At 39.2% G+C, this 23,745-nt stretch overlaps 1 protein-coding gene across 10 annotated transcripts in view; it reads left to right on the top strand.

Moving 5' to 3' along the window:
* Positions 1–23,745, top strand: part of LOC110582342 (ABI family member 3 binding protein) — a 243,312-nt gene that overhangs the window by 64,533 nt on the left and 155,034 nt on the right. For all 10 annotated transcript variants that reach the window (XM_044919605.1, XM_044919617.1, XM_044919613.1 and 7 more), the window contains exon 3: positions 20,905–20,973. In XM_044919605.1, the coding sequence (XP_044775540.1) occupies positions 20,905–20,973 (69 nt within the window). The remainder of the gene's footprint in view (positions 1–20,904; positions 20,974–23,745) is intronic.

The following is a 23,745-nucleotide window of genomic DNA, read 5'->3' as shown; positions in this document are numbered from 1 at the left end:
GTGTTTAGGTGATCTCAGTCAGATCCCTCCATGATAAAATTCACCATCAAATTATCACTTAATAGCTTTCGCATCTATTGCTGATTATTGCCCAGATCCATTGCTGATTATTTCTCAGATCCATTATTTTATACAGGGCTTCTAAAATGGTAATTTTTATATTCTAGATACATTCTAGACACAGTCTAGATATAATCTATCATTCTGCCTTTTTTAGCTGAAATTCTACAATAGTTTATTTTTTTAAATTTTCCTTATATAGAATTTTAGGAAGGTTGGGATAAATTCTTATTGTAATAAATTGGTGCTCTGAGAGTCTCCAGTGGTGACCTATAATATTGTTTTATGATCAATAAGAGTGCATTGATTTTTATATATCTAATGAGGTTTAGTCAATATTTCATGTACCCAACCCTTATGATTCTTCTCACTGCCTAGCCTGCATAGTGTTGGCTGTTTACCTTGGTTCACTATTAAACTGAATTTCTTGAAGTCAGGGTTTATGCTATTCTTTGGTTATTCATAGCAAAATGATTTACATTGAGTAAATAGGCAGTAAATAATTGTGCTGAATTGAACGGACTCAAGTCTGTGTAGAATATTTTGGCCGGAGGAGGCCACGAGAGATTGTCTCGTCTAGGCCCTTGTCATCAGGCAAGTATATATCTAAGCCATCCAGCGTAGATAAAATACATCACTGTGTATCTTAAAGTTATCTCTAGGGACAGAGATTCCAAAACTTCTCCTGGAAGGCTATTCCAAGTAGACTTTTAAAAACTGTTACCTCATCCTTTAGATAAATGTGTTCTTTTTATAATTTCCTTTCTCTTCTAGTAGTCCAGTGGAAGAGGAAAAAAAAAATCCTCTCACATCTTTCCTTTTCCATCTTTCTTTATGCCAAAGAATCTGTGTGTTTCTACTTTTTTTACTTCAAAATGGACTTGCATTTCCAAGTTAAATTATTCTTTGGTTGCTTTAGTTTATTATTTATAGTCTTTCTTAATGACTGTTTTATATTAATTGCTCCTAATTGATTAAGCAGCTATTAATTTTTGATTGTTGCTATAACAAATTACCACGAATTTGGTGGCTTAAAACATCACAGATTTATTATCTTACAGTTCTGTATGTCAGAGGCCAACTGGCTCTCTCTGGGCGAACATCAAGGTGTGGGCAGGGTTACATACTCTCCCGGAGGCTCTGAGGGAAAAATCTGTTTCCTTGCTTTTTGCAGCTTCTAGAGGCTGCCACATTCCCCTTCCACATTCAAGCCAACAAGAGTGAGTCAAGTGTTTCTCATTCCACATCGTTCTGAATTCATCTTCTGCCTCCCCCTTCTACTTCAAAAGATCCTCGTGACTATATTGAGCCCAGCTGGATAATCCAGGATGTTCTCCCTATTTTAAGATCAGCTGATTAGCGACTGTATTTATATCTGTAACTTTAATTCTCCTTTGTCATAGTACCAAACATATTTATAGGTTCTGGGGATTAGAATTTGAGCTATCTTTGAGGAACCATTATACTGAGTGTCACAAACTATACACTTGAAATTTGTGTCTCAATTCTCTCTCCCACCAGTTTACCAGTATGATCTCAAGTCTCAATTCTGTTCATCTGTAAAATAGCAATAATGTCTATTTTTCACAGATGTGCTGTGGGTGCATTTGTGAATTCATGATTATCAAGTGATGAGTTGAAATCCCTTGAGTGCAAGCTACTCTACAATAGCAAAGAATTATTCCTTTTTGAAAAAAATCATCACTTAAAGCCTCTCCTCTTCTGTAATAAGATAGTAGTTGTTCAGTTACACTAAGCTAGACACAGACAAACTTATTTTCATTTTCTAAACAATATTAAGTGCCACATTGTGACACATTTCACCTGTATGATATGTTTAAAAGATTTCCACCATTGAAATGAGAAGCTGTTGATCATTCAGAAATATTCAAGTTAGCCTTTAGTGACTGGTGGACTAAAACTTTCTTCCTGAGTAATCACTTGTATTTCTGTATTTATTTTAATATTGGTCTATCTATTGAAAGAGGCATTTTCAAAAGTTACATACTGGTCTTACATATAAAACTGAAAAAAATATTCCCTCTTGCTATTTTGGAAAATATGATTCATATAGAACTTCTGCAAAAAATTTATTTCAGCAATATCTTCTAAAATTTTAGATTAATTGGAGCAGTAGAAAAAGTACTATTATCCCAGGTGACTATGAATAATTATTAATGGCCATGAGAGTCTTGCAATGATGTGATAAAACATGATTCATATTTAGTAGATCTAGATTCCTATATCCTTTTTTTAAACCCATACCATGAATGTTCTCATTTCTGGTTTACACATCCAGCCATTGCTTTGTTACTTTTAAATTGAGCTGTTGGTAATTTTGCAAATGTCCAATAAAGTAAAACATGAGAATTTTCTGACTTTGAATCTTTATAGACTCACACTTTATGATGTTCACTTGACATCTAAAAAGACTTTAATCAGTATCACATGGGCAGGAAAGAGTTTTATTCCATCAATTATGTAGTGCAAGTTAAGGAGTTATTTCAGTATTCTTACTGCAAGAAAAGCTTGAATTAAAAATAAATCCTATAGTTATCTCTACCACAAAATCTGACTAAAGAATTAGTCTTCCAACCAGGTGTTAGGACTCAACGGGATTTAAGAGGGCAAATTTCTTGTCTTGTTCTCACAACTGTTAACTCTCACACTCACTGCTCTAATAGGGCGAGCTCCTCGCCCGAAGCCAGGGGTCTCTCGGCCGCTCTCCCGAGTCGCCGTCTTGCTGCTGGTTCCTTAGAGTGATTTCTGAGCTTGCTAGCAGGAGGACACAGTACTAACTGCTCTGTAGATGGCCTGCACTGGAAGGAGCCTGGCCCAGAATGCTAACGTGTTCGTTCTAGGACAGGTCCACCTCTACCCAGAGAAGCAGCATGATGTGGGGAAAGAGTATGTATGTACTTTTGAGCCAGGCAGACCTGGGTTCAAATTCAATACAACTAACGGCGGAAATTTTTGGGTAAGTCATGTAACTTCTCTGCTTCATTTCTTTCATGTAAAATACAGAATAATCTTTCAGGAGGGTTGTGAAGATTATGAATAAAATCTAATTAAACCCTAGTACAGAGTAGTAGGTTTTATAAATTTTGTCAGTTGATTTTATAACATGGTGAGTGGTCTTGGATAATTTATCTAACCTTTCTGAGGTTTGTCTCAATTGCTAATAACAAATGGGGCTCAATCACCACTAAAGTTCTGGTTTGCTCTAAGATTTAGTGCTAGGTTGAAAACCTTGGTCTAAGTGCAGGTCCTGTGGTTTTGTTTTCTGTTTTGTTTTATTTGGGGGCAGGGGGCAGGCAGGAAAATTGTAGAGGTATAATGTTTTAACAAAGCTGTCAGTAACTAAAAAGATGTTACCAAACTCATCTCTTTATCGTACCTAATAAATGTTTCCTTAGAAGGGACAATTCCCAACATAAAGAAACTAAAGAAGTGGCAAAATTTTAAGACTATGACACAGTACCCTCGATATACACACTTCTCTCCTGTAGTCATGATCATCTTTTAATCATTAAGGGGCATTTCCTGTTTTGTGTCCTTTGGGGAATTGAGTCTTCACGTGACTCATAGAATTCCATAGCTGTGGCCTCTAAAGGAGAATGAGATGAATCCTGAAAAGATAGAGCTGAAAGGATTTTTCATCACTAAATTTCACTTTTCCACTGTCTTAATCTAGTGAAGCAATTTCTAACAAGAGCATGGTAAGAATTTTGACCTATTCTATTAAACATAGATAAAAATAAAAGCATGACACTGTTTCAGTTACTAAACTGATGGTAATTTTATCTCAGCAAGTTTAGGTCAAAATTTAATCATCAGTTTCTTAATCTGAAATTTCTCACTTTTATACCATGGGGAAAATCGATTCTAAAAATTTGAATAAAGTTATTTATAATGATCCAGAACAATATATGTTGTATGTCTAAAATGCAATTTATATTCCCATAGATTACGAATATCCCCTACAAGATTGTGTTTTTTTTTAAATTTAGATATAATTGACAAATTAGGTTCAGGTGTAAAACATAATGATTTGGTATTGTATATACTGAGAAATTATCACAAGAAGTCTAGTTAACATCTGTCACCATATATACTTACAAAAATTTTTTTTCTTGTGATGAAGATTTTTAAGATCTCAATCAACAACTTTCAAATATGCAGTACATTATTATTAACTATAGTCACTATGCTGTACATTGTATTCCCATGACTTGTTTATTTTATAACTGGAAGTTTGTTGTACCTTTTGACCCCTTTCACTCACTTGGTCTCCCTTTGTGCCCCCAGCCACCACCAATTTATTCTCTATATCTATGAACTTGGTTTTGTTTTTGTTTGAGATATATCTAAACTTATAAATGAGATCATACAGTGTTTGTTTTTTCTGTGTGACTTACTTCACTTCACATAATGCCTTCAAGGTCCATCCACATTGTTGGAAATGGCAAAATTTCATTCTTTTTTATGGCTGGATAATATTCTTATGAGAGAGTGTGTGTGTGTGTATCCATCCACTGATGGACACTTAGACTGTTGCCATGTTTTAGATGCTGTAAAGAATGCTGCAGTGAGTGTGGGGATGCATAGATCTTTTTGAGTTAGTGTTTTCATTTTCTTCAGATGAATACCCAGAAGTGGAATTGCTGGATCATATGGTAGTTCTATTTTTAATGTTTTGAGGAACCTCCATCCTATTTTCCACAGTGACTGCACCAATTTACATTCTCACCCATGGTGCACGAGGGTTCCTTTTTCTCCATATCCTCACCAATACTTGTTATTTCTCACCTTTTTGATGCTAGCCATTCTGACTGGTGTGAGGTGATCTCTCATTATAGTTTGGATTTGCATTTCCCTCCTGATTGGTGATGCTGAGCATCTAATCATGTGTCTGTTGGCCTTCTGTTTATCTTTTTTTGAAAAATACCCGTTGATGTCCTCTGCCATTTTTAATTGGGTTGTCTGTTTTTGCTGCTGCATTAGGAGCTCTTTATATACTTTGGTTATTAACCTCTTATCAGATACATGACTTACCAATATTTTCTCCCATTTAGTAGGTTGCCCTTTCATTTTGTTGATGGTTTCCTTTGTTTTTAGTTTGAGGTAGTCCATTTGTTTACTTTTGTTTTTGTTGCCTTTGCTTTTGGCATCAAATCCAAAAAATCATTGCCAAGACAAAGGTCATAGAGCTTACTGCCTATATTTACTTCTAGGAGTTTTATGGTTTCAGGGCTTATGTTCAAGTCTTTAATCCATTTGAGTTAATTTTTGTGAGATAGTGGTCAAGTTTCATTCTTTTTTGCATGTGGCTCTCCAGTTTTCTCAACACCACTTATTGAGGAGGTTATCCCTTCTCCATTATGTATTCTTCACTCCTTTGTCATAAATTAATTGACTCTGTATGTGTGAGTTTATTTTGGGGTTGTGATTCTGTTCCACTGATTATATGTGTGTTTATGCCAATACCATACTGTTTGGCTTGCTATAGCTTTGTAATGTAGTTTGAAATAAGCGTGCATGATACCTCTAGCTTTGTTCTTCTTTCTCAAGATTGTTTTAGCTATTTGGGGTCTTCTGTGGTTCCACACAAATTTTACAATTGTTCTACCCCCATACACGTTTTACCCTTAGTTTTTACATTTGTATAGAAAGCAAGAGGAAATGCATAATTTTTTTCTTTCAGCATTGCAAACTTTTGAATTTCAATGGTTTTCTTCAGTAGCTTTTTCATAAAAATGTCTAAGCCTGCTCTACTCATTTTTATGGAAGTGGGATGAAATGTAAGGTAATGGAGATTGCCATTTATTACACTGAAGAGTAAATATATCACCTTAATGACAAAAAGAAATGAATTTTTATTGTAAGTGTCCCAAGGAAGGTGGTGGTGGATTCACCGAAAAAAAATAGCTGGAAGTGGACGTTGGAAATAATTGAAGAATTATAGAGGGAATTAATTAGCTTGACAAGTCGTGAAAGAGGAGCAGGATAAACTAAAGGCAGGAAAAGATGAAGTGGCAGCCATAGCAACCAGCTCAGTCCCTCTCTCCGTTGACCGAATACTCAAGGATTAATGATCTTTAACAAGAGGGTGTGAGGGGAGATAGCAAGATAGCAGCAAGCAATGAATACAAGGCAGTCCCCAAATGTACATCGGGGATGCTAATTATGCCAGAGTAGTCTTATTCACTTTTACATGTAAGGAAATGGATCTCCAAGAGTTTTAAGTAAACTTTCTGAAGTTCCTTACTCAGCTAGTAAGTGGCAGGTCCAAGGTTTGAACCCAGGAAGTCTGGCTCTAGAAACTGAGCTCTGAAACACTCTACTGGCTCTAAAACTTTGGGCACTTTATCTGTTCTTCTACAATAGACAGTTCATAAGCCCCTGATATGTTGCTTCTATAATGTCTTTCCAAACAAATAGGGAAAAAAGGCCATATGTTCTGGAAGGAGCCATCGGCTACCTAACGAATTAAGTTAAATAAGTTAAATGAGTTAAAATATGTAAAGCACCTACTGTGTCCTTAAAACTTGTTTTCCCCCACCTGTTCCACCACCATCACCATCTCTATTTGTTATGAGCTCCCTGTCTGTTAAGCCCTACCTCCTCTGCTCCCCACTTGGCCACTTCTGGCCAAGGCAGTCAACAATTATGTCCCTCCCTATGTATATCCTAAAGGCTGAGTATTTTCTTTTACCATCGTTCTAAATAAATGGCTATTTGTTTTTATTTTTGTGGGTCTTGTGTTCTCCTATGCTCTATCCAGATAGAAAACCCCTAGGAGTTAAGGACACCCTAGAGGGTTTCCGTTTTTACCTCCAGTGTTGTCGCAGTGAATAAAGGAACGAATGGCAGAGAGGCAAGGGAGAGAGACCCAGGAAGTCTGAAGCAGTGGTAGGTCACATTTAAGATGGATTTTCCTCTTCTGTTGAGAACTGTTTTCAGAATGACCTCTTAATTCCTTCTCTGGAAATCGTTTTCCCAGTTGGGGAGCATTTGGCTTTGAATCTTCAAGATTAATCCAAAATTTTCATTAAAAAAATAGGAATCTCACAATCACTTGATTTTCTTCTGAGGTGCAAAATTTAGCAGAGCTTAAGTAAGCTTCAAAAGAGATTTTTAAAGAAATTGGCCTAGCGGGTATCAATTTCTTAATAAATGATTATGCCATTATTTAAATAATCTGCCATGAGTTGACACCAGAAAGGCCTGGTTTCATAATAGATGACCATCTCACCATGTTCTGATACAGATAACATCTTTTCAAAGTTCTATTTTTCTCTTGGATTCAACTATAATGTTTTCATGGTCTTCCTGACCTCACCAAATAATAAACTGTTTCAAAGTTTATCTTCTCTTGGAAATAAAATAAATTTATAATATTTCAATATAAAGCATGACAATTTTTTTTCATATGTCTTGCACAGCTCACTGAGACCAAAATCTAACTTTAAAAAAAGTTCAAAGTTCAAACCTTGGACCTGCCACTTACTAGCTGAGTAAGGAACTTCAGAAAGTTTACTAATTATATTGAAAGAGGTTCCCCAACATAGCTTATGGCCCTTTGGTCATGGACCAAAACAAAAGTATACTCTATCCCAGATTTGTTGCCAGAGGCTTGCTGTTAAAATACCTTAAAAGGAAAGACAGCTGCTAGTAGAAGGATTAATTGGAGGGTTATGTGGGAATAGATATACAAGATCATATGTAGACTTCAAAATTTCCTTTACTTTTAGGAATACATCTCACAATTAAGGAATACAATCAAATCCCAGTCTCCTAATGGCCCACTTATTTCCTTACAAGTTTTCCTTTCCCTGGGCATTTAATGCCTGGCACTTAAGGATCATATTTGAAGTGTTATGTCGTGCAGGCCAGCGTTTGGTTATGTTGTTTTGGATTGTTCCCTGTTTTTGTTTGTTTTGTTTTGTCTTCATTTGTGTCCTCTCTGACCAGCTATATAGTGAAGTCCTTGGGGCCAGAGCTGAGTCTTACCTTCCCTCGTGTATTCCACAATCAGCGTCAATAGATCTCTGGGTATAGGAGCTGACTACCCAGAGTTTGATTGGAGGTTTGCTGGAGAGTCTTCCAGTCAACAAAATAAAACCTCTCTGTTGGTCCAGAGTGGTAATCTCTGGGAGAAAAAAAAAAAAGAAAGTATCCAACTGGGTTAATGCATTGGCCCTACCCTATTTATTAGGCACAGCTTTAGCTTACACCTGTTGTTCTGACACAATTAATACTCCTCCCCTTTCTCTCAAGTGTCCCAGTTCAGTTAAAAATTATATGCTTAATATATACTTGAGAGAAAGCCTTGAATTCTTAGCATGGACCCCAAGTCTTTCACCATCTGATTCCAAGCTGGTAGCCTCGCCTTTTCTCCTGCAACTGGGGACACTCCTCAATGAGAAAAGAGGAAGAAAATCAAGAAGAAGTTCACTACAGGTTTGGCTCTGTGAATTCCATTCAGAAGGCTGGGCGCAGAGGATTGCTCATCAAATGCCAGAGTAGGCTTTCTCACCAACCTGTCTACTGATGATTTAATGTTGTTGAGCACCTATAATGTGCTGGGCCAAGGGCTTCACAGAGGTTACATCCTCACAGCTACCGTGGGAAGCACAAGTTATTAAAATCCTCCTCTTCCCAGTGAAGACAGTAAATCCCAGAGGAGTTGAGAAATCTCTAAGTGGCAGCCTGGCTCCAGAGCCTGTGCCTTTATTTGACCACCATACCGTCACACTTTCCCCATGGCACGTGAGTATTGTGTCCTTTGAACCCTATGTAAAAACCCCTCTTGTGGGGATTATTCTTGACCCCCTCCCCCTACGTGGTGATGTGATGTCGACTAAAGCGTTTAAAAAGAAAGAAACAACCCTGCTTGATTTGAAGGCTTTGGCTTTTTACCGGATAGCTAATGTGACCTAGCTTTTATTATTTAAATGAAAACTATCCAAACGAAGTCCTGATTTTTTTATAGTACTTCCTGTAGAGATAATAACGGAGTGATAAACTCACTGGAAAATGTGCGCACTACAGTCTCCCCTTCAAAAGCAAGCCCTTGCCAAACCTTAGACCGGTTCGCAGACAACACCCCACACTGAATTTCTCTGTGGGGTGCACATACAAAACACAGGCAAGGGAAAAAACTACAGGCAATAAAGTCAACAATTTTAATGTCTAACAGGTCTGCTAAACTAGAAAAGGATGTGGACTGGCTGTGGGGGCAAGTGGGTAAGAGAAATAGTTTATTAAGTGTTTCCAGTGTCTGGGAGATAATTTGTCAGAGCTGGAAAGTAAGGCAGGGTTATCTTGGGACAGTGGCTGAATGAGATGCTCCAGACTGGATGCCAGGACCGTGGGAAATTAAGAGCGACCTGGTACATCACAGTTGGGGTCAGTCTGTGGGGATAGTTGGGGGCAGGTCAGGGCTGACTTTGTGGGCATGTGACCAGTGCACTCAGAAGGGCCCTGCATTAGAAGTTGAATGCTTTGCTGTTGTGCTTTCTTTGTGAGGTCAGATGAGCCAGAGGTGTATGTACTGAGGGCTTGGTGCCTGGGCTCCTGTGTGCCCATCTCCCAGCCCCTCCTCTGGTTTGGTTCGAAGCCTGGTCTCCTCCTGCTCCTGCTGCTAGGCCTTCCTCTCCCAACCCAGACTCAGGGACTACTGCTGCCCTTTGCTTTCAGGAGAGACTTGGGGGTGAATGCAGGGAGGTTTTGATGTGCACGCCCCCTTGGTGACGTCCGGCAGAACGTGGCTGCAGCAGTCCTTGCACAAGCTGGCACTGCCTCGTGCATTCATGGGCCTCTTCGGCAGGTGCAAGCCCCTCTCCTACCCCTGTTCAGATACACAGTCTGTCTCAGTTCAGAGATTGCAATCCTGTGGCATCCGTGGGTTGGGATGGCAGGCCTGTGGGAAGGGGAGTTGACTTTTCAGCCCTGGGGGGTGAGGTCAGGAGTAATGGGCTTCAATACTGCTGCTGACCCTGATGGGAGAGGGTTCCATGCAGTCAGGCTTCTGGAGAAGGGAGAGTCTGCACTCACCTGCAGGTGCAACATTAAATAGACAATACATACTGTGACAAGTTGAGACAGAGACTGTGGAAGAAGGAAAATGTTTTATACTTTGTCCTTAATGTCACTTTACCCCTAGCTTATAAAAATAGGGATTTCATCTTCTGATTATTATTATTTGCATTAACTGGGCCTGCAGAGAATGTAGCTGGCACTGACTGACATGTGTGTTTTCCACACATCACCTGCCTGATCCTCACTGTAATTAAAACTCTCAGAAAAAGTTTCCAGCAATGTCTTCTTCCATGGAATGTGCCTTTGAAATGTCATTCTGGAAAAGATGCATTTTTCCTACAAGACTTTCAGTAAGCTGTGAGGAGTGCAGGACTGTAGCGGAGCGTCTGGGAGTACACATTATTTTGTTTAGGAAAAGGCCTCTTTCCCCCTCCAACCCCTTCAGCCCACCCCTTCCTTCCCTACATCCTCCCTTCCAACCACAGCTTCATTCTCTTTTCCCACCATGCTCTGCGCACTACTCTCATAAGGGGCTGCTTCTCCTTTCTGCCATCAAACAAGTCTGAACGACAGCTCCTGGAGCAAACACCCCAATGGAAGCTGTCAGCTCCCTTCAGAACGAATCTTTGAACATTCTAGAATCCCACCAGTGGAGGCTGTTCCTAGTCCTTTTTGCATTAGCAGTTGTGCTGTGGTGCCATTTGGCCCTTACCATTGTCCTAGCCTGTTTGGGGGGTAGGGCCTGAGAGTAGCCAGACCTCTGAGACCCAGGGGCATAGCAGAACGTCCTGTCAAAGTGGGGATTGGTTCAGTATTCAACTGATTTTGTAATGGAAATAATTACTGAACAGTGCAGGATTTGCTTTAAAATTTGCTTTAAATTTTTCAGGTGAAAGAAGGATAATTCTTACATACAAACCACATATTAATTATAAGCAAAAACTTCAAAGAAAATAGTTCTACAGATAGGTTTATCAAAGAGTAATTCAGTGATTACGGTTTACTGGCTTTAAAAAAAAAGATGTTTTGCTTTTGCTATATCCCAAACTTCTAATCATGTTTTCCTTTCTTCTTGAAAAGCCTCCGTTCCTCCATCTTTACTCTCACCCCAGGCTATAAAGGCATGAAGGAACATACTCATTATTCTTTCAGAAAACATTTGTTGTGTAATTACGGTTTTCATGTTTAAAAGTACAGAAATGAACAAAACATGGACTGAGTCTGGGCCAGATTCAATGTCATGCTCAGCCTACCACATCATCCACAGGGGCTTAGAAACACCCTAAAAGAGGGCTTTTAGTAATTTGTGATGATTCATAATTATATAGACTTTCATTTTTATGTGCAACTAAGGGCAAAGTGTTACTAATCTCACTGATTCATTAAAAATTACTAAACTTTTTTTTTAAGATTTTATTTATTTATTTGACAGAGAGAGAGAGCGAGAGCAGGAACACAAGCATGGGGAGTGGGAGAAGGAGAAGCAGGCTTCCTGCCGAGCAGGGAGCCCGATGTGGGACTCGATCCCAGGACCCTGGGATCATAAACTTTTATATTCGTAGTTAAATTAGTAAATTTCGTGCACTCCTGACATGACTTTTAACTACTCTGTCTTCTATTTGGACTTCTGGCTGCCATGAAGCTTTGCAAAACCACGAGTTTGCACGTACCTAAGCAGACATTGCTCTTTCCCCAATTTTCTAGAAAAATGCCCCATCAGTGTTTTTCCGGAAGGGACACCGAACTTTCTGAAAGGGTATCAGTGATGTTCCTGAGTTGGTAGAGTCTATCCATTGCTGCTTTTCTAATTTTTTAATATGTCATTACTTTAGGGTCCCTTTATGGTATTTTGTGGTGAAGTGTTTTTTCTGTTGATACTACCCTCTGGAGGGATGCATCAACCATACTTGAGCTTCTCCTTTTCTAATAACTTGGCTTCAGAATGGATGTGGACTGCAGTTCAAATATGAATCCTTTATACCTCATTGCTGAAACGGATTCGGTGGAGTGGTGTCCATGTGTTATTATTATCATTTTATCACTGGAAGGTGAGAATGGGTGGAGCAGGTAGGGAGTAAGGTTGGTTATCACACTGAAATACAGAAGTAATGATGAGTGGCCTTTCAAGAAATGAGTAGACAATTAGCATTTACTGTCTTCTTATATTCCAACTCCCTGCCAGGTTGTACACCTCTCTTTCTCAGTGAGGCTCTCCTTCATGGACCAGCCCACCAGGGACAGTGTCTGCAGGTTTAGGCAAAGGCAGCTAAGGTAGGACTGCAGAGCCCAGGGCCCTGGCTGGAGCTCTGTTTGCATATTCCCTCCACTGGCCACATTTCCGGAGATTCTTTTTTTTTCAGAACTGACTGACGAGTAAGTGGAACTCTCTGCCTGGGCTTCAAACACAAGGAGGCTTTTCAAGGGGATTTTTCAAACAGACATGACTCTGTTAGTGTTGATGAAATAAGGCACAGGAGCTGTCTGCCAAATGCTAAAAGCTAAAGGGAGTACTTAATTTGGAGTGTGCCCATTCAGGACAGATTATAGTCAGGTGTGGCATGTGGACACTTGCAGATGCAAAGGAGGATTGATAATATTTATGCATGGATACTTCCCTGGCCATAGTTTTCTTTTGTTTTAGGTTTTGTCGGTAATTTTATTCTTAATTTATTAGTAGTCTTATGATGTGCTACATTGACATCTCATAAAAATGGTTACCTTATTTTATCAAACTCTAAAACATCTTTAACTGTAAATCACAGCACTCTTTCATATAAAACTAAAAAACAATAAAACTGTTGATTAATAACACTACTTTTGCATACCCTAGTGCTTTTATTTTATATTTATTGAAACAACTTCCTTGGCTTCATTGATACATAATGATACATAATATGAAAATATTATCTATTTTTTGTAAAGAGATATGCTTTTTTTTTTTAGTAAACTCTGTTAGAATAGCTTTAGATTTACAGAAAAGTTGCTCATATTGTATAGACAATTTCTATATACTTTACATTCAACTTCTATTCTTAACATATTATGTTAATATTGTACATTTGTCACAACTAATGAACCAATATTGATATGTTATTAACTGAAGTTAAACTGTACTTTATTTGATTTCCTTAGTTTTTACTTAAGATCCTTTTTCTCGTCCTGGATTCCATGTAGGATACCACATTATATTTTATCATGTCTCCTTTGGCTCTGGTGGACAGTGTCCGTTTTCTCGACTTTCCTTATTTTTGGTGAAAGGTACTGGTTAGATATTTTGTAGAATGTCCTTCAATTCAGTTTTATCTGATGTTTTTCTCATGGTTAGACTGGGGCTGGGAACTTGAGCAAGGAAAATATTACTTAAAAAAATTTAAAAGTAGAATAAACAACCAAAAAAAAAAAAAGTTCAGCAACTGCTAAATATTCTTCACCTTGAGAGTCTGAACCTTCTCTTCCACCTTTGACTCTGATTCTCAATAGCCTTGTTTTCCCACACGACACCACTTACTGGGCCAGCAAGAATGCTAGTGACGCAGCAGCTTTGAAACCCTTCTCTACTGGGTTTTCTTCCAAGATCACTGACCCTCTTCAGCCAATTTTGAAACTGTCATTTTCTTGACCTTCCCAAGAAAGGTCTCTGGTAATGACAGCAAATTCACAACTGCCCCTGAACGATGTAAGATACCAACGATCGTAGGATGCATTTGAGAAATCTTAAAAGCTGGGTAATGGTATGTCTTAGAGCCATTGAAATAGGGTACTCTGAATTTTTAATACATCATTTCTCCTAAAACAGTTTTATTCTCAATATTGTTTGATTATCATTTGGGATTCAGATAAGACTATATTGCTTTTATGTCTCCAAATCAAATTAAAACTAGTAAACTCTCACCTGCTACGTTAGAAGGAAATCAGATTTCTTCTCTTAAGGACTCTCTTTTCTCCCCAGTCTTGCAAACCCCGAAGAGCTGGTGGAGTTCATTTGGAAGCCCATCCAACTTCTGCACATAGTGGAAGAGCCCGGGGCTCCATTCCATTCACAGCCCTTCCCCCTGCCTGCCCCAAGACCCTGGTTTTCTGTTCCTCCGCCCTCTGATCAGGTGCCTACTGGCCAAAATCCCAGCAAGGACAACATAGCTGCTCAGAGGAAGCCCCTTGTGTGAACAGGGCTCTAGCTCAGTGCCCAATGTTCTCCTTGCTGGGTTTCTAGGGCCCACGTTGTGCACCCCAGAAGCCTTTCTACAGCTCCAGTTACCTCCAGAGAGCAAGAGATTTCAGCCTCTTCCACGGGGGGACCCAGAGGCAGCCATCTCTCCCCCTCTCTGGGGGTGAACCAAAGATTAAGCATCACTGTTCTTTTCAGATGTCCAAATAACAGGAGGGATAATTCTACCTATTCGACCTTTTTTTTTTTTTTTTTTAAACCACAGAAATCTAGTTACTGACAAAGGATGCTTATGGACTGCCTTTAACAGACTCAGAGTCACCTCTACATTCATTTTCATCTTGAATTCCTTCTCTGAACCTTGAAGGATGTCTGAGACGATGTTCATTTTCCCTGACCCAGACCCTTAGAGCCCTGTCATGTTAACCCTTCAGTGCCTGGCCCCTCTCCTGCCAGAGTAAAGCCTGCACATTGCTCTGTATATATTTAGTAGAGGATATATGCTTTGCTTTATGTCACTGAACTAGAATGAGACATGAGCAGGGGCACTGTGTTAACATGAATTCGCTCACAGTGACTTGCAAATGGCTGCTTTTGTGATCCTCCCCGAGAACAAGTAAAAATAGGCTTGCAGAGGACAGCCATACTCAATAAAGCAAGGAGGTACCTCAAAAAGGGAAATGGACATAGAAACTTAAATCTGGGTCTTTGTGAGCAAGTTTGTTCTAACTTGCAATTCTGGTAAGCTGGTCTTGTGTGTAAATATTCCAGTAATGCTTCAAACCCACCACCTCATTTTAGTCCCCAAAAGAAAACCTGCTATAGTTGGTTATATTACTCTTGTTTGTTTTCCTAATCTGTGGTCTCAGATACTCAACAGAAAAGCTGAAGCAGGTTACAAAATAGAATCCTAGGGTAACATTTTTAAAAATAAATTAATAAAAGGGAAAGAAAAATGAGGGTTGAATGTTCTTACAAGCCAGGAAGAGCTACTCAACAGGAATGTATGTGTAGGGTGCTATACGTTACAGAAAGTTGGGTAAGATGTCTTAAGATCTATTTTATCACATTAAGGAAAGACTCCAGTGACTCCTTATTTATCACTTAAGAATTAGTGTTGAATTTAGTCAAATGACTTTTAGTACCCGTTGAAATAGGCTTATTTTTTTTTTCTTTTTATGATACATTTTTGGAATAAACTACATTTGGCCATGATATATTATTGTATTATGTGCTGCCAGATTCTGCATACCAATAAATTTTCTAAGATTTTTTGCATTGATGTGAGTATTGTGAAGGAAAATGTATTCAGTGGCATTTGTTAAAGATGGTTGGGAAGACTTTATTTAAGGGTGGGGACTATTGCAATAGGCGTAGGGACCACTACAGTGGGATCTTACAGTGTGGGAGAGAGATTGAACTTCACTCTGAATACAACAAGGAAAAGTGGGAATTTATAGCCAAGGAGGTGGGAATGCATGGATGGAAAATGACTAAGAAGAAACATGAAGGTAAGGGGTGGGGGAATCTGGCTAAACTAACCAGACAGGATTCTTGCTAAAGGCAGTCCAGGGTGATCAGGGGATGGTGGAAGATGAACATTCTCACTTGTGATCAGGTAGGCGATCAGGCATGGAGGATAGGAGATTCTGGTTAAAACATAAAGCAAAAACACTTGATAAAATTGGATGACAGAGAGATGAACACAAAAGAAGCCCAAAGTCAGGGCCTTGTTGAAAAAGAGCTCATAAGAGCCTACTTAGAGTCTGGTCAGGACAGATGATCTTTATATGGTGTGTAATTTTATTTTTGTGAAATTTTTGCATTTTGGAGCCTGTGGTGATTGCTTTTAAAAAAAAGCTTTAAACATTTTTCCTTCCTTTTTATAAGTCCTCAGAGCCTCTTAAGACCCAAATTTCTGCTTTCAAGAAATCCTCATCTTTATTGTTACCCTAACAACTACCATAAATTAGCATTTCTGTGTGCTAGGCACTGTTACAGGTTAATCATCACTAAGACCCCTGTGCAGCTAGGTACTGTGATTTTCCCCCCCATTTTGTAGGTGAGAAAACAGATGCGCATACATGAAGCCCTCACCTTATAGGAGCAACTAGCAAGCAGGATTTGATTCCAGGATCTAAAGTTTGTGCTTTTATGTCTAGAAACTTAGTTTGATATGAAACCAAATTGTTAAAAAGATGGCAGGGGTAAATCATTATTTTTGTTCAAGCCCCTTATATGATTTCCTGTAGGATCATCCTGGCTTATTAGATGTTTATTTTGTGGGAACTTGCACGGCAGAAATGAACCTATTACTTTGTGTGGCTTGCAAGGTGGAGGTCCTCTAATAAAAATGTGAGAATGGGGATTTATCAAACAGAGCGATTATGGAAGAATTATTTGCACTATCAAAAAATCTAGTACTTTATAAAGGATTTCAATAATAGATTTCCTTAAACGATAAGCTGTCCCGACCCTTCACCTCAGGGCATTTGAAATATTAAGCAAATGAAATGTATTTAGCCTACAACACGGTATAGGCTTAATGATTAGGAACAGAGAGTTAGTGGGGCGCCTGGGTGGCTCAGTCGTTAAGCGTCTGCCTTTGGCTCGGGTCGTGATCCCGGGGTCCTGGAATCGAGCCCCGCATCCGGGCTCCCTGCTCCGCGGGAAGCCTGTTTCTCCCTCTCTCACTTCCTCTGCTTGTGTTCCCTCTCTCACTGTGTCTCTCTCTGTCAAATAAATAAATAAAATCTTTAAAAAAAAAAAAAGAAAAAAAAAGGAATGGAGAGTTAAAGTAACTGCATTCCCCACAAATTTGCTTAAATTGACATTTTAATTATATACATTTTCTAAATGAAGTAGTGTGTTTTGGCATGTTGTTATCAGAATTGCTGATCAGGCTACAGTGTATATATTTCCAGGCTGCTACAAATCCACAAACAATTTCAGAGTACAGAACTGAAATAGAAATTTTGTTTTTTTAGTTTTATTTTCCCATGTTTGTGTTCCAAATAGAACACAAGCACTGCTGAAATACATGATGTTGGAAGTGTCTGATCAGTAGTGAGAGGCCGCCTATCTGTACCCAGTTCCCGACATCTGTTCCAATTTGTAATTGGCTGTCACAGCCGAGGCTTTATGCAAAATGACTGATCATAATAAAAATTACTTTTAAATTACTCATATAACCATATGCCTTGGATCATGGCACTATCTTTGGCTTCTGTGTATGTTGTTTTTCTAGTATTTCAGGCCTTTTTTTTTTTTTTTAAACCACAGCAAAATTGAATTAATGTGCATCAAGGAAGGAAATAAAAAACTGGGTCTAGGGGCGCCTGGGTGGCTCAGTTGGTTAAGCGACTGCCTTCGGCTCAGGTCATGATCCTGGAGTCCCGGGATCGAGTCCCGCATCGGGCTCCCTGCTCAGCAGGGAGTCTGCTTCTCCCTCTGACTCTCCCCCCTCTCATGCTCTCTGTCTCTCATTCTCTCTCTCTCAAATAAATAAATAAATAAATCTTAAAAAAAATAAAATAAAATAAATAAAAATAAAATAAAAATAAAAAACTGGGTCTAAGAGACTCTGTCACAGTGAGAGTAATTTAAGAAAAATAGAGATTTAGCTTTGTTTTCTAGAAGTAAATTCAAGATAGCATATAATTTGCACAGCCAAGTTAAAAATAAATGCAAGGACCTTGTTTCAAAAAGCAGGAGAAGATTGTCTATTAAAGATACCAAAATATTTCCTTTCTTCCAGTTTCTCAACTTGTGATGGTGTTATTTTGTTATTTAATGTGATTAAGTAAATTAAAATTTTAAATTATTAACATGAATTTTGCCATTATCTTTACATTGTGCAATGCTAGTTTTAAATGCAAATACGGGCCTTCAACTCCTAAGCAGAAGCACAGATCACATGATTCGTACTTTGTCAGTGAGACATGCACGTGTATTTCATTCTTGATAGAAGAGTGGAAATGCACAAAACTAACTCCTCTTTTTCCTTCACTTCTTGACACATGGACATTCTATAACTCAGCCTCTGGCTTCCTTACGAGTGAGGAAGAAGGGAGAAGCATGGGAACTGGGGGTTGCTCCAAGCTTCCCCTTTCCTTCTGGGTGGTCCTTTTCAGCGTAAGTGGTTGGCAAATATGGAGAACTAACATGAGAAGAGAGGATACTATAGGATTGCTTGGTCGTTTGTGTTGCAGTCTGCATGGGAGCAAGTTTTGGTTTGCTTGAACAGTGTGTCCTCACAGATCCGCACCAGGCCCTCTTCCTCAGCCAGAGATGCAGTCTGCTTGCCTTGTTTGACCTTAGAGTCTTGCTAAACGCCCTTGTGTCCTGGGTCCCTCCGAACTCTGGCTGAGAGGGCATCTCAACCACTGTATGGGAGTGGACAAAACTGCAGGCCTGCCTATTGTTCCTGTCTCCTCTGCTCACATACAGGCTTTATCAGCCCTTCATACTGCCCTTAGGAAACCCAGATGCAAAGAGAAAACTATTAAGAATTTCAAGATGGTGACAGCAGGGCATTAAACCAACCATGAGACCCTTCTGAGCATGGGGCCCTGTGTGACGGGGCGTGTTGCCTGCCCATTGAAGCTCACCCTACCTTGGTGACCCCCTCTACAAACTGTGGTGATAATAGTATGTATCAAGTAGCATTGCCGTGAGCAGTAATGAAGCCACACACGTAGAGTGCTTAATAAGTACCCTACACATAGAAACTCCTGAATATGTGATACTTTCTAAATACTTACATTGTTTTATATCCCAAATAAAATCAGGAAATGTATTATATTCCTACTAGGGACCTTAGATTTAGGTTAAGCATTCCTTGTATAAGCTCCACTAAGCAAGCTATGCCTTCAAACACAAGACTCGGAAACATAATGAATGTTCCCTTATCTGTGTTGTGGTCATGAGGCAATCGTCAGTAAGCAGGCAAAGCTCTAAGGTCGGTTTGAGAGGTTACCTGGTTTCCTTTGTGTAGTGTAATTACTGTAGCAGGTTATAGCAAATAAGGCTGTGTGGGGTGTCCAGAAAAAGACAAATGCTCAAGTCATTAAAAGTGGCTGAATTGCCAGGTTGTCTCTAGCTGAGAATGAGGTCAGTTCTGTAAAGCCTTGGGTAGAGAAGACCTCTGTTCCAAACTCATAGAGGGGAGACATTTAAACCCAGAATGAAAACAAAACAAAGATGTGAGTTCTGTCTGAGTGAGCAGGGGTGAACTCTTGTTGACTGCAGCATCCAAATGAAATCGGGTGTAGAATGAATTTCATGATCCAAAGTTACTGAAGAACTATTGTAGATGATAGTCATCAATCAGTTCAGCAGAAGTGCTTATGAAATGCTATTTAGTATGCCCAATGTATATTTGGCTTATTTATGTATATTTAAATTAATATACATAACTCAAGCCTGCTCTGGTGCTTTCCAGATTTTAAGGGCATCAACCATCTTGGAAACATCAGTTCAAAAAAAGAGGATTTGATAAATTATTAGCTCCTGATTTAGTGCATACTGATTGTTTAAACATCATTTTATTTTAAACCTAAATTTTTTTTTAAAGATTTTACTTATTTATTTTTACAGAGACAGAGCACATAAGCAGGAGGGGCAGGGAGAGGGAGAGAGAATCTCAAGCCAACTCCACCCTGAGCGCGGAGCTGCAGGGCTTGATCTCACGACCCTGAGATCACGACTTGAGCCAAAACCAGGAGTTGGATGCTTAACCAATGGCACCACTGAGGCGCCCCTAAAGCCTAAATATTCTTTTTAAGATTTTATTTATTTATTTGAGAGAGAGTGAGCAAAAGAGCGAACACGGGGGCTGGAGAGGCAGAGGGAGAGAGAGAAGCAGACTCCCTGCTGAGCAGGGAGCCTGACGTGGGGCTCGATCCCAGGACCCTGAGATCATGACCTGAACCAAAGGCAGATGCTTAACCGACTGAGCCACCCAGGTGCCCCAAAGCCTAAATATTTTTAAGAGATTCTCTTTAAATTTATTTTCCATTGGCATATTAGATGAAAAGTATACCAACCCGAAACTGTGACTTTGTTTAAACATTGCTCACAAAAATGATTGGTTGAATATAATAACAGGCTGAGAAATTATGCAAATAGGATAAAAACAAAGAGAACATTATGAATATTCATATTACTATGGAAGTGAGCAATTTCAGGTCCTACAGCAGGTGAGATCCTGTTGTGTCTCACATGTCTTATGCAAGTATGATTTTCCTTCTCTGATTCTGAAACATCAGGCTGACTCCTGTGAAGAGTAGGATAACAAAATGGATATGATTGGATTTTTAAAAAATCTCTTTGCAGAGGGAAGGATTGATGAAAATGTGGCACAAAATCTGTGTCTAGCAAGGTTCAAGATTTCTCTTCCTGCCTCCTGTCCATTTGGTTTTGAAAATCTGGATTTAATTTTCATTTTAAAAACTTAATAGACTGAACTGTCTCAGGAAGTATTAGCTTTCCACATTCCTGGGTCCTCTCATCCACTGGTGCTGTGGTTACCATGACTAAGGCCTGGGGAACATTGAGTCAGGACATGGGTTTGTTGTCGCGAATGTTGCTCCCTCTTAGAGAATTTTACTGATAAATAATGTTATCGTTTCCAGATGCGGAGCCTAAATATCTGATTGTTGTGCGGCCTGCTCCTCCTCCAAGTCGAAAGAAGTCATGCTCAGGTATATTTTGTTCATTTTTCAGATTTTATTAACTTTAAACCATGCCTCTTCATTTCTGCCCATGGAGACCAAGTGCCTTGGGGATGCCTTAGGAATGTGGATGAGAATACGTAACACAGCAGGCCCCATGTCGGCGGATAACCCTGCTTGCAAGTATTACAGTCTGGTTGTAGAGACTGCTTGGGATCTAATCCCAGCACCACTACCTACAAACCTGAGGAATTTAGGCAAATTACTGAACTTCTCGGTGCCTCCTTTCTCCTGCATACCAGGGTCGTCGTGAAGGTTAAATGAGTTCATGCGTGTGTGGCCTTGTAGGCCAGGGCCTGGCCCATAGCAAGTGCTTGCTTAGACTTAGCTCCTGTTAGCCTGAATCTACTTTGCAGTGTGTCAACTCAGGCCCGCTCTGGTGCTTTCGAGATTCTAAGAGCAAAATCTAATGTCTAACCTTTGTTGAAGGAGACTGTTCACATTCAAAAGCATCACTCCTTTATATGCATGGTCAATGGGTTGGAACGTGGGTTCTACTTTACTCGTCCTCTCTCCCTTCGGACCCTCTTCTATTTAGTCCGACATGAGAGCAAGGACTGCTTTCCTAGAACAGCGGCACAACGCCAAGACTCCCAGGGAGAGGGAGACTGGAAACAGGAAAGTAAATAACCTATGAATAAATGAGTAGAAACATGTTCTATGTGATTAAAGAAAGCTTAAAATCTTACATTGTCCCAATTTCACTACTAAAATTCCTTCTCAGATCAAATAGGCAGGCCTTTGCTGTCAGAACCTAAAAAAGCTGGGAATATGCCTTTACCATCCGGTATCACATCTCCCTGACTGTAGATTACTGATAAAAATGTTTTGCTTTTCTTTTTCATTTACTAATGCAAACTGTTCTTAATATTTCCTAATCATGTTCATCTTGTATAGTACACTAGCTGTCAAGCAAAAAGGATGTCTTTTGTTTGTTCTATGTTTCTAGCAGCATGAAATGGGTTGGGGAGCACACAGGTCTTCAAATACCCTGAGCAAACAGGCCCTTTGCAGTTGTGTATTTTGTATCTTCTGGATGCATCAGCCAAGCCTGCTACCAGAAATTTGTTGCCACAGTGCCCTCCCCTCCTTCTGTTGGTTTTCACTTCTTTTTAGAACAGCAGTAAACAGTCAAGCATTTTGAAAAATACAAATTCCTTTTCCTGGCCTCCTACATTCTCCCAAAGCATGAGGGAAATTCCAGTGACTCCTTATAATTTATAATGATAGTCATCATTTCAAGGCTCTATTTCAAAATATTTAATAAAGTCGAGGTATTAGTATGGATCCATGGGATTCTGGCTTCATGTTCAATATAAACACACAAAAAATGTGTAAGGGACGTCAAAAGAGTGCTCACACCTTAGTTACACTTTATAACTTCATTTGGGGACTTCTATGACACTGGTCTTGAAATCATTTTTCCCTTTGTGATGACCAGCTCAGGAAATTGTTTCATCTTGCTCAGGATATAATACCCCACCTTTCCTCTCAGGCAACAAATGTAATGTTTTTGTAATCTGCATTTGAGAATGATACAATGAGTGAGGCATTAACTTGGATTCATTTTATATTTGCATCTGCCACATAAATTTTAATCATTTTTATATTAAGATCCAAACTTAGTGAAATAATTATTTTATGGTCATGTAGACCTTAGGTTCCCTTGGAGAAAGGAAAATGTATCTTTTTGTCTCTAAAGGGCATAATCTTCATACAGTGTGAGCTATGCCAATGATGTAGTAAAGAAAAAAGAAAAGAAACCTAGATAACAATTCAGAAGATGGAAATTTGAGTCTTGACCTTGCTCTTGGTGTGACCTTGGATACCCTTGAAACTTCTCTGGGCCTTATTTTTCATTTGTAGAATGAGATAGTTGTATTACATTAGTGAAAACCAACTCAGGGGTGGAAAAAGGGATATCAGAATCCCTTCAGGCCTTTTTCAAACTACATAAACCCCTTACCCTCACCAGGTTCTAATCTACTCCCTTTGGGAGTCAGACTTGGGTTCTTGGAATCACAAGAGGTGGAAAATTTTATGGAGAAGGATAAAAGTGTGTTTGCAAACAAATAAACAGCTATCCTTGACAATTATTTCAAATATCTTTTTTTTATTATGTTAATCACCATCCATTACATCATTAGTTTTTGATGTAGTGTTCCATGAGTCACTGTTTGCATATAACTTTTTTTTTTTAAAGATTTTTTATTTATTTATTTGACAGAGAGAGAGATAGCTAGAGCAGGAACACAAGCAGGGGGAGTGGAGAGGGAGAAGCAGGCTTCCTGCCGAGCAGGGAGCCCGATGTGGGACTCGATCCCAGGACCCCGGGATCATGACCTGAACCGAAGGCGGATGCTTAATGACTGAGCCACCCAGGCGCCCTGCATATAACTTTTTAAAAATTCAGCTATGTCACCATGAAACAGTTGGCCACCACTAGGCTTACATATATTCTGGGCTGAGAAGGTTTTTCACCAGAATAACAACTCACAGAACTTAAATCTACCAGAAGCAGCAAGGATGGCACAATTTTAAAGGGCATGTGGTTCAGATAACTTTCACTAAGCTCATACAAGAGGTACCTTCCTGCCTATTAGTTCCTACTGCATTAGATCAAAATAACACAAGTTCTTCCTATAGCAAACACAATAGGCATGGTCTCATGAAATGAAAGAGGAAACACAATGGAAATAAAAAGAATGCTTTATGTTCTGCATAGTTTTATTAGATATCTTA

This window comes from Neomonachus schauinslandi, chromosome 1 (assembly GCF_002201575.2).
Source record: "Neomonachus schauinslandi chromosome 1, ASM220157v2, whole genome shotgun sequence".
NCBI classification, from domain to species: Eukaryota; Metazoa; Chordata; class Mammalia; order Carnivora; family Phocidae; genus Neomonachus; species Neomonachus schauinslandi.
Note: the sequence above shows the minus strand (reverse complement) of the source record. Positions and strands in the feature narration are given on the sequence as shown.